Source organism: Neopelma chrysocephalum, unplaced genomic scaffold (assembly GCF_003984885.1).
Source record: "Neopelma chrysocephalum unplaced genomic scaffold, ASM398488v2 Primary Assembly neopelma1_174, whole genome shotgun sequence".
NCBI lineage: Eukaryota > Metazoa > Chordata > Aves > Passeriformes > Pipridae > Neopelma > Neopelma chrysocephalum.
Window position 1 is genome coordinate 263,647 of NW_020897836.1, and position 12,128 is coordinate 275,774.

General features: G+C 49.3%; 1 protein-coding gene across 1 annotated transcript in view; it reads right to left on the reverse strand.

Moving 5' to 3' along the window:
- EXOC6B (exocyst complex component 6B) overlaps window positions 1-12,128 on the reverse strand; it is a 326,193-nt gene that overhangs the window by 106,009 nt on the left and 208,056 nt on the right. Inside the window, exons 16-18 of the mRNA XM_027701907.1 lie at window positions 8,821-8,932; window positions 5,319-5,453; window positions 4,170-4,349 (exon numbers count right to left, since the gene is read on the reverse strand). Coding sequence (XP_027557708.1) covers window positions 4,170-4,349; window positions 5,319-5,453; window positions 8,821-8,932 — 427 coding nt within the window. The remainder of the gene's footprint in view (window positions 1-4,169; window positions 4,350-5,318; window positions 5,454-8,820; window positions 8,933-12,128) is intronic.

The window sequence follows — 12,128 nt, forward strand, 5'->3', positions numbered from 1 at the left end:
TATCCCAGGATGGAGCTTTTTGGGGGGGATAATTTTAGTGCCATAACCACCGACGTGCCCAGGCCGGGGTTCTTTGAGCAGCAGGTGAAGGTGGAATTCCAGGTGGAATTCCAGCTCCTGATGCTTACACAGCTCCTGACTCTTTCCTTCCAAAAAAACTGTGGCTTCTAATACCAGGAAAACACTTTTCACTTGTTAAAAATTGTGTAAATTCAGGAATGTACCCAAAGATCAGCTCTGGAATGTGGAAGGGATGGATGGATGGAGCTGCAGAAAGGAAGGAGAAGATGCTCCAAGGATGCTCCACTTGCTTTTCTCCAGGAGATACTGGAAATCCTGGATTTTAGAGCTGCACCAGGCTGAAAACTCATTCCCAGCAGAGAAACAACTCCTCTTAGATCCCAACACCACAGCGATTTATTGTTTGTGTGTTATAAAAAATAAAATAAAATGAAATTTAAAAAAAGTAAAATAAAATATAATATAATACAAAATAAAATAAACTTTTAGAAGTAAAATAAAATAAAATAAAGTCAAATAAAATAAAATAAAGTAAAATAAAGTAAATAAAAATACATAAACAAAATAAGATAAAATAAAGTAAATAAAAATACATAAAATAAAACAAAAGTAAAATAAAGTAAATAAAAATACATAAAAATACATAAAATAAAATAAAGTGAAATAAAGTAAATAAAAATACATAAAATAAATACATAAAATAAAAGTAAAATATAGTAAATAAAAATACATAAAATAAAATAAAGCAAAAAAAGTAAATAAAAATACATAAGATTAAACAAGTAAAATAAATAAAATATATAAAAATACATAAAATAAAATGAAGTAAAGTAAATAAAAATACATAAAAATACATACAATAATAAAAATAAAATAAAATAAAGTAAAATGAAGTAAATAAAAACACATAAAATTAAAATAAAATAAATATATCTTTTGTTCTATCATTAGCTCTACTGCTCATAATTTGGGCTGGATTTGGATCAGCAGTATAGAAACAGCTCCACCTTTCCCCAACAATCCTGAAATATCCTCTTGGAGTCATAATTCACCCTTTCTGGAGACTGTTCCTTCTCCCCTCTCACTCTCTCCTTTCACAGCTGAAGCTCATCCCACATTTTTGGTGCTTTCCCAACCATCTCCATCATTTGCCTGCCTGGCTTTAGACACGTGGGGGCTTCTACACAACTTATTTCCAATATTTCATCAGCAAAGGGCAGGAATTTCAACGTCTTCCTAAATAAGCCGCTGGAAAAAGACCCTTGAACCCTAAAAGGATGAAGAACCAGAGACCCCAAAGGATCTGGAGGCCCTTTTAGGTCCACCCTGGTTCTTCCTGGTTTGTTCTCCCCCACCACAGCCTGCAAGGGGATGGAGGGACCCACCTACAACAGGCAGTGGTGGCATCTCCACACTCCTCTGAAGGAAGAAATTCCAACACATATCAAAAATTCCCAGAGCCACCTCTCCTACAAAGCTTTAGAGGAGACCCCCAGCTCCCCACAGCCCTTTGCAGCATCTCCTTGAAGGGCCTCCTCGGCTCCTGGGGCTGCCAGGAGCCTTCTCCTCATCTGGGTCCTGCACTTGGGCCACAACAACCCCCGGCAGCTCCAGGCTGGGACAGAGGGGCTGGAGAGCAGCCAGGCAGGGAGGGAGCTGGGAGTGGGGATGGACAGGGAGCTGAACAGGAGCCAGAGTGTGCCCAGGTGGCCAAGGGGGCCAATGGATCCTGGCCTGGAGCAGGAACAGTGTGGCCAACAGGGCCAGGGAAGTGATTCTGCCCCTGGACTCAGCGCTGGTGAGGCCACCCCTGGAGTGCTGTGTCCAGTTCTGGGCCCTCAGCTCAGGAAGGACATTGAGGTCCTGGAGCAGGTCCAGAGGAGAGCAACGAGGCTGGGGAAGGGTCTGGAGCACAATTCCCATGAGGAGAGGCTGAGGGAGCTGGGGCTGTTCAGCCTGGAGAAGAGGAGGCTCAGGGGAGACCTCCTCACTCTCTCCAACTCCCTGACAGGAGGGGGGAGCCAGGGGGGGGTTGGTCTCTTTTCCCAGGCAACTCTCAGCAAGACAAGAGGGCTCAGGGTCTTCAGCTGTGCCAGGGGAGGTTTAGGTTGGAGATTAGAAAGAATTTCTTTGCAGAGAGGGTGCTCAGCCATTGGAATGGGCTGCCCAGGGAAGGGGTGGATTCTCCATCCCTGGAGGTTTTTAAGGTGAGACTGGATGTGGCATCAGTGCCATGGGCTGGGAACCACGGCGGGGTTGGATCAAGGGCTGGACTCGATGATCTCGGAGGTCCCTTCCAACCCAGCTGGTTCTATGATTCTATGATTCTATGATTCTATGATTCTATGATTCTATGATTCTATGATTCTATGATTCTATCCATCTCAGTGCTTTTTAGAGCAATGAGTGTCCTCCCAACCCCCCCAGACAATCCCAACTCACTCCAAAAGGAAACATTAATATTTAAGGAAGACAAATTGCTCCAGGTCCAACCTCATCCATCACCGTGGGCTCCCTCCTCATCTCTCCTGCTGGTCGAGCTCCACGCTCTGCTGCAGACACCAATCTCCCTGTCTAATCCCATTAAGCATTCCCAGTAGGATTCCTGGGAGGGGTCTCCACCCCTCTGGAGCATCATCTCCCTTTTTTTGAGGAGCACTCCAGCCCTTTCAAAGCACCTCCTGGCTCCAGAAGGCCCCCACACCTGGGCCATGCTCAGCCACACTGCCCAGATGCCAGTGGAGGGGACTTTTGGGCAACAAACCTGGACAAGAAGATGGATAAAAGCCCTTCCAATCCCTCTGCACAGGAGGCAACACTTTATTTAGCAGTTTATTCCAGAGATAACAGAACCAAGGAAGCCTCTTCTCCTCAACAACACCAGGAAAGCCACTTCCATTTCCCTTTCCATCCACAGCAAATCCTCAGCTCCATCCTGCTCCCAGACCTTCCTATTGGGATTGGGATGGCCAAAGACAGGAGCACAATTTTGGGGATGTAACACCTCCTCAAACGGCTCTGGAGGGCTGGAACAACCTTCCAGAAGAGGAATCACAGGGAACAAACAAGCAGGATGAAGGAAACCACCGCTGGGGACTGTTAAATCTTCTTTTCCTGTTTATACCCAAGCTCATGAAAGATGCCCAGTGTGCCCAGTGTGGGCACAATCCTGGGCACCCAGGAACAACAAATAAATCACAGGGCCAGTAAAAAAAGATCTGAAATTTGCTTTTAGAACAACTAAAAGCAGTGGATTTGCTGTTCCAAAATACCTGCTGATCCCAGATCCTCCTCCGGGTATACCCAGACAGCTCAGAACAAATCTTATTTAAAGAGGGGGGAAAAAAAGGTTTTTGAGCAAAAAATGAAACTCCCTGATGATTCTGTTTTTCCTACCCAACGAGACACCACTCAGCCAAGTGCAAAAAGCAACACAAACCACATTTTTGATGGCAACAACAGCATAAACACACGGGGGTATTTCAGACAGCAGAGAGAAGAAAGAAACACAGGCTGCCTTCCAACGGAGCAGGATTTTGATGGAAGGCACCAGTGGCTTGACAAACACTTGGAAATATATCTGCAGTTCAAATAAGACACTCAGAGAGTGGATTTCTTGGAAAAAAAAAATGCTGGACGGCCATCAAGCTGAACGTTAAAATAGCCAAAATCACAGAATGTGCTGAGCTGGAAGGGGCCCACAGGGATCACCCAGTCCTGCACAGGCCCAGCCCCAAGAGTCCCAGAGGATCAGCCAAACCCTCCTGGAGCTCTGGCAGCCTTGGGGCTGTGCCCACTGCCCTGGGGAGCCTGGGCAGTGCCCAACCAGCCTCTGGGGGAAGAACCTTTCCCTAAAAATACAGGTGGGAAGTGAAGGATGACCCTCCTGGTGCTCGGTGGGCTGTGATGGTGCCTCAACGTGTGTAATGAGACCTGCAAACAACTGGGGAGACTCTCAGGAAACCCAATTTGTGGTGACACATGAAATACGTGTTACTTTACAACAAGATTTTTTTTTTTTACGTCAGAACCAACAGCACAAGGCCCCATTTCCACCACACACCATCGAGTTCGAGCAACCCGGAATTCTGACAACACCATGGGATGGTTGGAGAGGAAAAGGAAGGGAGTTGGCGGCTCTGCCTTACCGGGAGGTGGGTGAACACGGCGAAGGTGCTGCGCAGGAAGCCGATAAGATCCACCAGGTAGTCGCTGGCCCTGCTGCCCGGCTCCAGGGCCATCCAGTCGTAGTCTGCCAGCTGCAGGAACTGGTCGATCTTCTGGTTGAGGTTGGTGTAGATCTCCTCCTCGGCCGCGTGCCGGGCGTCCTGCGGGGGAAACGCTGCGTGGGGTGGGGTCTCCACACCACAGATCCTCACAGGGATTCAACCATCCGACCCAAAGGTGGCACAACTCAAAGCTCAGGGAGCACCCATGAGGCTGCTCAAGACTGGTGGGACAGGTGCCACCAGGTCCAGGGGGATTCTGCCCCTGAAGGAACCTCGGGACAAATCTAGTGGAGGATGGAAGAGGAACACCCACCAAACCAAAAGGTGTGGGGTGCAGGAGGCCACAGAGGAGACCCCTCTGCCAAAAAAAGGCAGGAAACAGCTTTAGGCCAAATTGGTGGGTGATGCCAGAATGGACTTCCCTGAGGACAGGAGATCTTAGTCTCCTGCTGAGTTATCCCAAGGGTAAAGCTCACCCAACCAATTCCCTGCTGTTCCCATGGGACACAATTCAAACACCCCACACCTGACTCATCATGGCCTTAAGATTCCATGTAAAGTATGTGTGTGAACACTCCTGGGGTAGGGTTTCAAGATTGGGAAGTCTGGGAGTTCCTGTCAGCCTTGATTTTTAGGGAACACTGCTAAAAGGAGTGGAAAGGTACAGAAATTTAAAGCTCTGGAAGTCTGTTCTCCTCTGGGGCGAGGAGATCATGGCCAGACATGGGGTCACACTGCGCTCAAACAGCAAAATGAAAATTTGTTTTAAAAATAAATAAATTATCAGGCTTTTGATCAAAAGCATTATTATTATTATTATTATTATTATTATTATTATTATTATTATTATTATTAATATTGTAATCCTTTAGATAATCAGGGTTGTAAATCAAGGCCACAAACTCTCACGATCTCGACAAAAGCAACGCTCCGAAGGAACCCAAAAGTGACGTCACAAACTTCCCAAAATATGACCAAACCATCTCCTGGCCCAGCCCAGCTGCCTAAAACTCCAAATCCACACTCTCCAGCAGCTCCTCCTGGAGGTGGAGCCCCTGGATTTCTCACCTTGAAGGTGGTGGTCCCGTAGAGCTTCGTGGTGTGCACGGTTTCCGGCAGCACGTTGGTGATGTTGGTGATGAACTCCTCAAGGAACTTGCAGGATTTCTCCAGGTGGGTCGTGTTTATAATAATCTGCACGAGCTGTAAAGGCAAAAAAAAAATAAAAAGGGGGTTCAACCGTGGTGCTCACGAAGCCAGGGAGGTTAAATCCAAGGTTAAATCCAAGGAATTCTGGCGTGAAAAGCTGGCGCTGTGCAAACACAGCGAGCTTCGCTCCGCACTCAAAGTGTCTCCTCCTTTACCAACAGCAGAAACTTAAATAAAAGGTAATTTGGGGGTGAAAGCCTTTCCCATGACAGCCACTGATACCACGGGAGGTAATTATTTCTAATGATTTTTGTACACTCAGCTGTCACTCGGGGCTCGTGTCAGCCCTGCCCAAGCACGACAGGCCTCCCAAAAAAAAACTGCCCTGACAAAACAGAAGGTAAAAAAATGTCTTCTGTCTGCCAGTGAACCCTAAATAACCCACACCTGGAGTGACACCCAGCAGCATCACACCGAGGCAAAACAAAGAAACCACCAGGTTTGGCTTTTGGGAGGGTGCTGGTGGCAACCAGATCTCTCCCAGACCCAGAAGGCATCATAGTGCTGGATTAATTCTAATTGCTGTAGAACTATTATTAAATGATAATTGAATTGCTGGAGCGTGGTGTGGTCGTCTGGAGCCGCCTCCTCTACAGGAATGGTTTTGAAACACCCACAGATCTGAATGGGATTGGATTAATCAGTGATTTAAGTGGTTTAGGCACAGGAACACTGAAGTGACGCCACAAAAGATGACAGAGCCCAACTCTTGGCGGTGCTGGATGACACGGGAAGGGTGATGGTCACATTAGGGAGGTTCAGTGTGGTTATGAGGAAGACAAAGTCATTAGGGAGGAGGTGCAGGACTGGAACAGGGTGCCCAGAGAAGCTTTGGGACCTCTGTTTGGGAGAAAGGAAAAGTCAGGTAAGAAAGCCACGGCTGGCACGATCCAAGTGAGCAACGATCCCAATCCCAGCGGGAGGTCGGAGCAGAGGAGACTGAGGGGAGACCTCACTGCAGTTCATCTGCCTGGGCAGGGGCAGAGGAGGGGCAGGGACTGAGCTCTGCTCTGAGGGGAACAGGGACAGCACCCAGGGAAGGGCTGGAGCTGTGTCAGGGCAGGCTCAGGTTGGATCTCAGGGAAAGGTTCTTCCCCCAGAGGCTGGTTGGGCACTGCCCAGGCTCCCCAGGGCAGTGGGCACAGCCCCAAGGCTGCCAGAGCTCCAGGAGGGTTTGGCTGATCCTCTGGGGCACAGGGGGGGACTCTTGGGGCTGGGCCTGTGCAGGGCTGAGGGTTGGACTGGGTGATCCCTGGGGGTCCCTTCCAGCTCAGGATATCCCGGGATTCTGTAACACCTCAGAAGTCCCTTCCAGCCAACACTTCTTCGATTTCAGTCCCATTTTTATTTTTAAAAAATCAAATTATCACCTATTTGAACTCCTTCTGTTTTTTACCTGCTCCATGAAACACCTTACAGGGGTAACTGGGAGTGTTCTCACCCCTGAATTCCTCAGGTTAATTTTTATTCTCCAATTTTTGCCTCCAAACAAGTGCTCGTCTGTGTTTCCCCCGTGCTACCACAATCAGGATGTATTTTCCTGCAGTTCCAAGTCAATTAGACATTTCCAACTGTCTGAAATTCCTCCTAAACCTCTTCCCTGATCATCAGAATGGTCCAGATCAGCTTGAAATCACAGCTTTGAAAGCTCTGAATGCTCTGATTCTCTTCCACCACTTGCTATGAACCTTCCTGCTCCCTCTGAGGCTCCTTCAAATTCTGATTTTCTCTTCAATTTGGAAGGGTAAGACCTTGTTGAGCAAGACCTTCTTGTTGTCCAAGACCTTCCTGTTGGGGGTCTTTTCTTAAGGGAATCCTTAAGCTTGGAAAAGACCTCTAAGATCACCAAGGATTTGAGGAATTTTTGAAGGAAAACACCCCGTGCTTCCATTTGGCCAAAAGATGGTTTCACAAAGACAAGAGGAAGGAAGGGATGAAGATGCTCAAGGTGGATTTTCTTCAACCAAATTAGGAAAAAAACAAGGATGGGAGAGAGAACCCTGGGAGAGAGCAAGGAGCACCTTGGAAAGTGAGTGAAAATATGGCCAGAGATGTAAATTTATAGTGTTGAAAAAGCACTGAACTCCCCAAACTCACCTCCCCAATTTCCCAATCTCATATCCTAAACTTCCCAAACTCCCCTCTTAAACTCCCCAAGCTCATTTCCATAGGGAATTTACAGTGTCCAGAGAACAGGACACGTTCCTACAGTTCAGCCAATTAAACTCTAATAATATCTACTTATTTAATAACAACACAGAGGTCACACCACCGTCTCCATCTGCCTTGGGGATCCCATGTTCCCACAGAACCACGATTTATGTGCATTAAACTCGTCAGAAATCTGATTTTGCCCAGAAAAAAAGCATGGATCATGAGAAGAGAATCCCAAATTGTGTTTGTGCTGTAACAATAGGCAGAAATGGCTTTAAATGTCACCTTTAGATGGGTCCACTCACCCACTCCATCCTCTCAAAGAGTTCCCACTTGGCTTTCCTAGTGTTGCCTGAGCTCCTCTTACTTTAATTCAGATACAGAACACTCCTCAAAAATCAAAGGAGTGCAAAACTCAAAAACAGCAGCAGAAAAGCTCCTCTTTCCCTCAACACAAAGAGTTTCCTGCTCCGTGGTTCCATCGCTGTTTTCCAACCGAATATTTCACAATAACGCTCCAAACCCCTTCTGTCACCCTGCCCTGGAAATCATGGAATAACAGAACAGTTTGGGTTGGAAGGGACCTTAAAGACCATCCAGTGCCACCCCCTGCCATGGGCAGGGACACCTTCCACTAGCCCAGGTTGCTCCAACCTGGCCTTGGACACTCCCAGGGATCCAGGGGCAGCCACAGCTTCTCTGGGAAATTTATTCCAGTTTCTTACCACCCTCCCAGGGAAGGATTTCTTTCCAATATCCCATCTAAATCTTCACTTTTTCAGTGGGAATCCATTCCCCCTCATCCCTTGTCCCTCTCCAGCTCTCCTGGAGCCCCTTCAGGCCCTGCAAGGGGCTCTCAGCTCTCCCTGGAGCCTTCTCTTCTCCAGGGGAACCCTCCCAGCTCTCCCAGCCTGGCTCCAGAGCAGAGGGGCTCCAGAATCCTGGAATGGTTTGAGTTGAGACTGTCAATCCTGCTGATTCCACACCCTGCCATGAGCAGGGACACCTTCCACTAGCCCAGGTTGCTCCAACCTGGCCTTGGACACTTCCAGGGATCCAGAGGCAGCCACAGCTTCTCTGGGAATTCCATCCCAGCCCCTCCCCACCCTCCCAGCCAGCAATTCCTTCCCAATATCCCATCTATTCCTGCCCTCCAGCAGCTGGAGGCTGTTCCCCCTTGTCCCACCACCCCAAACCCACGTCCCACCTCCGTCAGCCCCACGTTCCTCCTCTTGATGACGGTCTGTAAACAGTTGCTCAGGGTCCGGGTCAGCAGCAGGTTCGTGGATTTCCGGATCATGTCGTCGACCTCGGTGGAGCTGGAAAAGGGGGGAATTGCAAGAGAGGTTTGCAAAATGGGCCGTGAAAGGAAAATCACCTTCGTCCTCCTCCTTCCCAACACTCTCCTGCATCATCCATTGTCGTCCATGCAACACTTACAGCTCCTGATATAGTGATATATAGGCAAATTCCAATTATTTAGGTCAGGAAGGGGGACTAACATGTCCTAAACCTGAGCCTCAGATACAGAACATTCCCCAAAAATCAAAGGAGTGCAAAATTCAAAAACAACAGCAGAAAAGCTCCTCTTTCCCTTAAAACAAAGAGTTTCCTGCTCCATGGTTCCATCGCTGTTTTCCAACCGAATATTTCACAGTAATGCTCCAAACCCCCTTCTGTCACCCTGCCCTGGAAATCATGGAATACCAGAATGGTTTGGGTTGGAAGGGACCTTAAAGACCATCCAGTCCCACCCCCTGCCATGGGCAGGGACATCTTCCACTAGCCCAGGTTGCTCCAACCTGGCCTTGGACACTCCCAGGGATCCAGGGGCAGCCACAGTTTCTCTGACCAACCTGGGACAGGGCCTCCCCACCCTCCCAGCCAGGAATTCCTTCCCAATATCCCATCTATCCCTGCCCTCTGGCACTGAGAAACCATTCCCTGTGTCCTGTCCCTCCATGCCTTGTCCCCAGTCCCTCTCCAGCTCTCCTGGAGCCCCTTCAGGCCCTGCAAGGGGCTCTCAGCTCTCCCTGCAGCCTTCTCTTCTCCAGGGGAACCCCCCCAGCTCTCCCAGCCTGGATCCAGCCCTCGGAGCATCAGACTGGAAGCTCCTACCACACATTCCTGCCCTTTTCCAGGTGGTTGCAACTTCAGCATCTCTGGAATTTGGGGGTTTGTCTTTGTGCCCCTCCAACATGTGGCTGGTGGCACCTCTCCTTTCCAAAGGAAGTTTGGGAAACCCACCCTGCCAGAGGCTCCTTTGATCTGCCCTTGGCCCTGCATTAACCCTGACACCACGGGTTTTGCCTCCAGCAGGAGAGGGCACAGGGAATTCCCCCCGGGAATGCTGAGACGTGTTAATAACTTGGAGGCTCCCGGTAAATCGAGCCCCTGACCTTTGGCTCCTGCTCCTGCTCCACCTGACAAAGGGGCCATGGCACAAAGCTGGGATTGACAGGAGAGACAAAAGCAATCCCTGAGGTTTCCTCGCTGCTGGGGGATGTTGGGATGCTGCTGTTGGAGTTCCTGCTGGGCTGGGAACGGGCGCTGCCCGCCCAGGTCCTGCTCCCACTTCCCAAATTTCTGTGCCTGTTTAATGCTGGCTCGGTGCCTCTGCTCCAAGTGCTGCTCCAGCAGGGCCTGATGCTCAGGAAGGCAGGACTGAGCCTCCTCCAACAGGGATTCTGTGCTCACAGCAGCTCCTGGAACTGCTCATCCTTCCCATATTCCGGCATCACTCAGTCAGCTCCTTTTCTGAAGTTATTCCAGCCCTTCCTTGTGCTGCTGCCTGGGAATTGCACTCAAATCCCTCAAACTGGGCCATTCACTTCAGAGTTGGGCTCTGTGGGTCCCTTCCAATTCTGAATATTCCTCGATTCTGTGAAATTCCCGGGAGAAGTGGCAAACACTGCTGCCCACCCGCATCCCTGAGCAAAGCCACGACCGGAATTCCAGGAGAAACCCATGTCTCCTGCTGCCTTTTCCCAAAGAAAAGCCCAGCTGCACAACCCCCCCTGCCACGCTGCACTGCCCAACAGGTTCCTCCAACATTTCCTTTTCCCTGATGTTTAGAAGTTGGCTTTTCCAAGCTAAATGGTTCCACTGTCTGCTTCCCAGTCGGACCAGCAGCTCCCGAGAACTTAAATCCAAAGTCAGCAGCCAAAATCTCACTGTGGGTCCCTTTTAGATCATCACTGATCCCAGGGAGTTTATTTTCCTCCTGCTATCCCACTTCATGTCCCAGAAGGATCCCTTGGCTCCTTCTCCCGGGGTTTTGATGTGTCCAAGGTGATGCATTTGGGTTTTATAAAATTATGGAAGAGAAGCCAAAGGCAGAAGGGAGGAGAAGAAACCAGCAAATGGGTTTTCCTGGGCTCTATACTATGGGAAGGGCTCTCAAAGAAGGTTTTAGTCAGAGATAAGTCAAAAAGAAAAATTCAAACACAACCCCAAACCCAACCATGTCACTCCCCCCAGGTTGTCCATCATATTCCAGGAAAAACCAGAGATCCCAGTCCACCCCACCAGACAATACAAGGGTCAAATACAGCCAGAGCAGCAAAATCCAACCCTGGTTTGGATCTAGGTAAAAAAGACACCTGAGGAGACTGAAAGCAAAGGGGTGATGCAAAACCACCTGTGACACTGGAGGGGGGTGGGAAAACTGGGAAGGGGGTGGGGAAGCAGAAAGGGCTGGATCCATGTTCAGAGGGGTGAAAAAAATGTTTAGGGAGCAAAAAATACACAAAGCTGAATCCTGGTAAAAACACTGAGGGACTGGAGAAGGACTTTGGGATGGAGGGACAGGAGAAGGGGTGGTGGACTTAAGCTAAGGAGGGTGAGTTAGATGGGATATTGGGGAGGAATTCCTGGCTGGGAGGGTGGGGAGGCCCTGGCACAGGTTGGGCAGAGAAGCTGTGGCTGCCCCTGGATTCCTGGAAGTGTCCAAGGCCAGGCTGGAGCAACCTGAGATAGTGGAAGGTGTCCCTGCCCCTGGCAGGGGGTGGAATGAGATGATCTTTAATGCCTCTTCCAACCCAAAGCATTCCATGATTCTATCATTTTCCTTAGGAAATCCTGAAATGAAACACACAGGGAGTCACAGAGGGTGGTGAAGGTTGGAAGTGCAGGTGGTTCCTGGAGCTCCAGGGATCGACTGGAACCCAGAAAGCCCAGATGAAAACCCTGGGATTTGGACACAACGTCAGTTTTTCTCACTAAACCAACACAGCAACTGAACCTACAAGGTTGGAAAAGCTTGGGTTTAAAACCCAAATGTCAACCTGTCATCAGGGAATCCCAATCCAACACAGGGCTGTGGGAACGCCCTGGGATTGTCACGCTCCCGGCAGGATCCGGGTGCTTCTGCTCTGCCAGGGCTGTGGGGTCACCAACCCCTCAGCTCAGGAAGGACATTGAGGTCCTGGAGCAGGTCCAGAGGAGAGCAACGAGGCTGGGGAAGGGTCTGGAGCACAATTCCCATGAGGAGAGGCTGAGGGAGCTGGGGCTGTT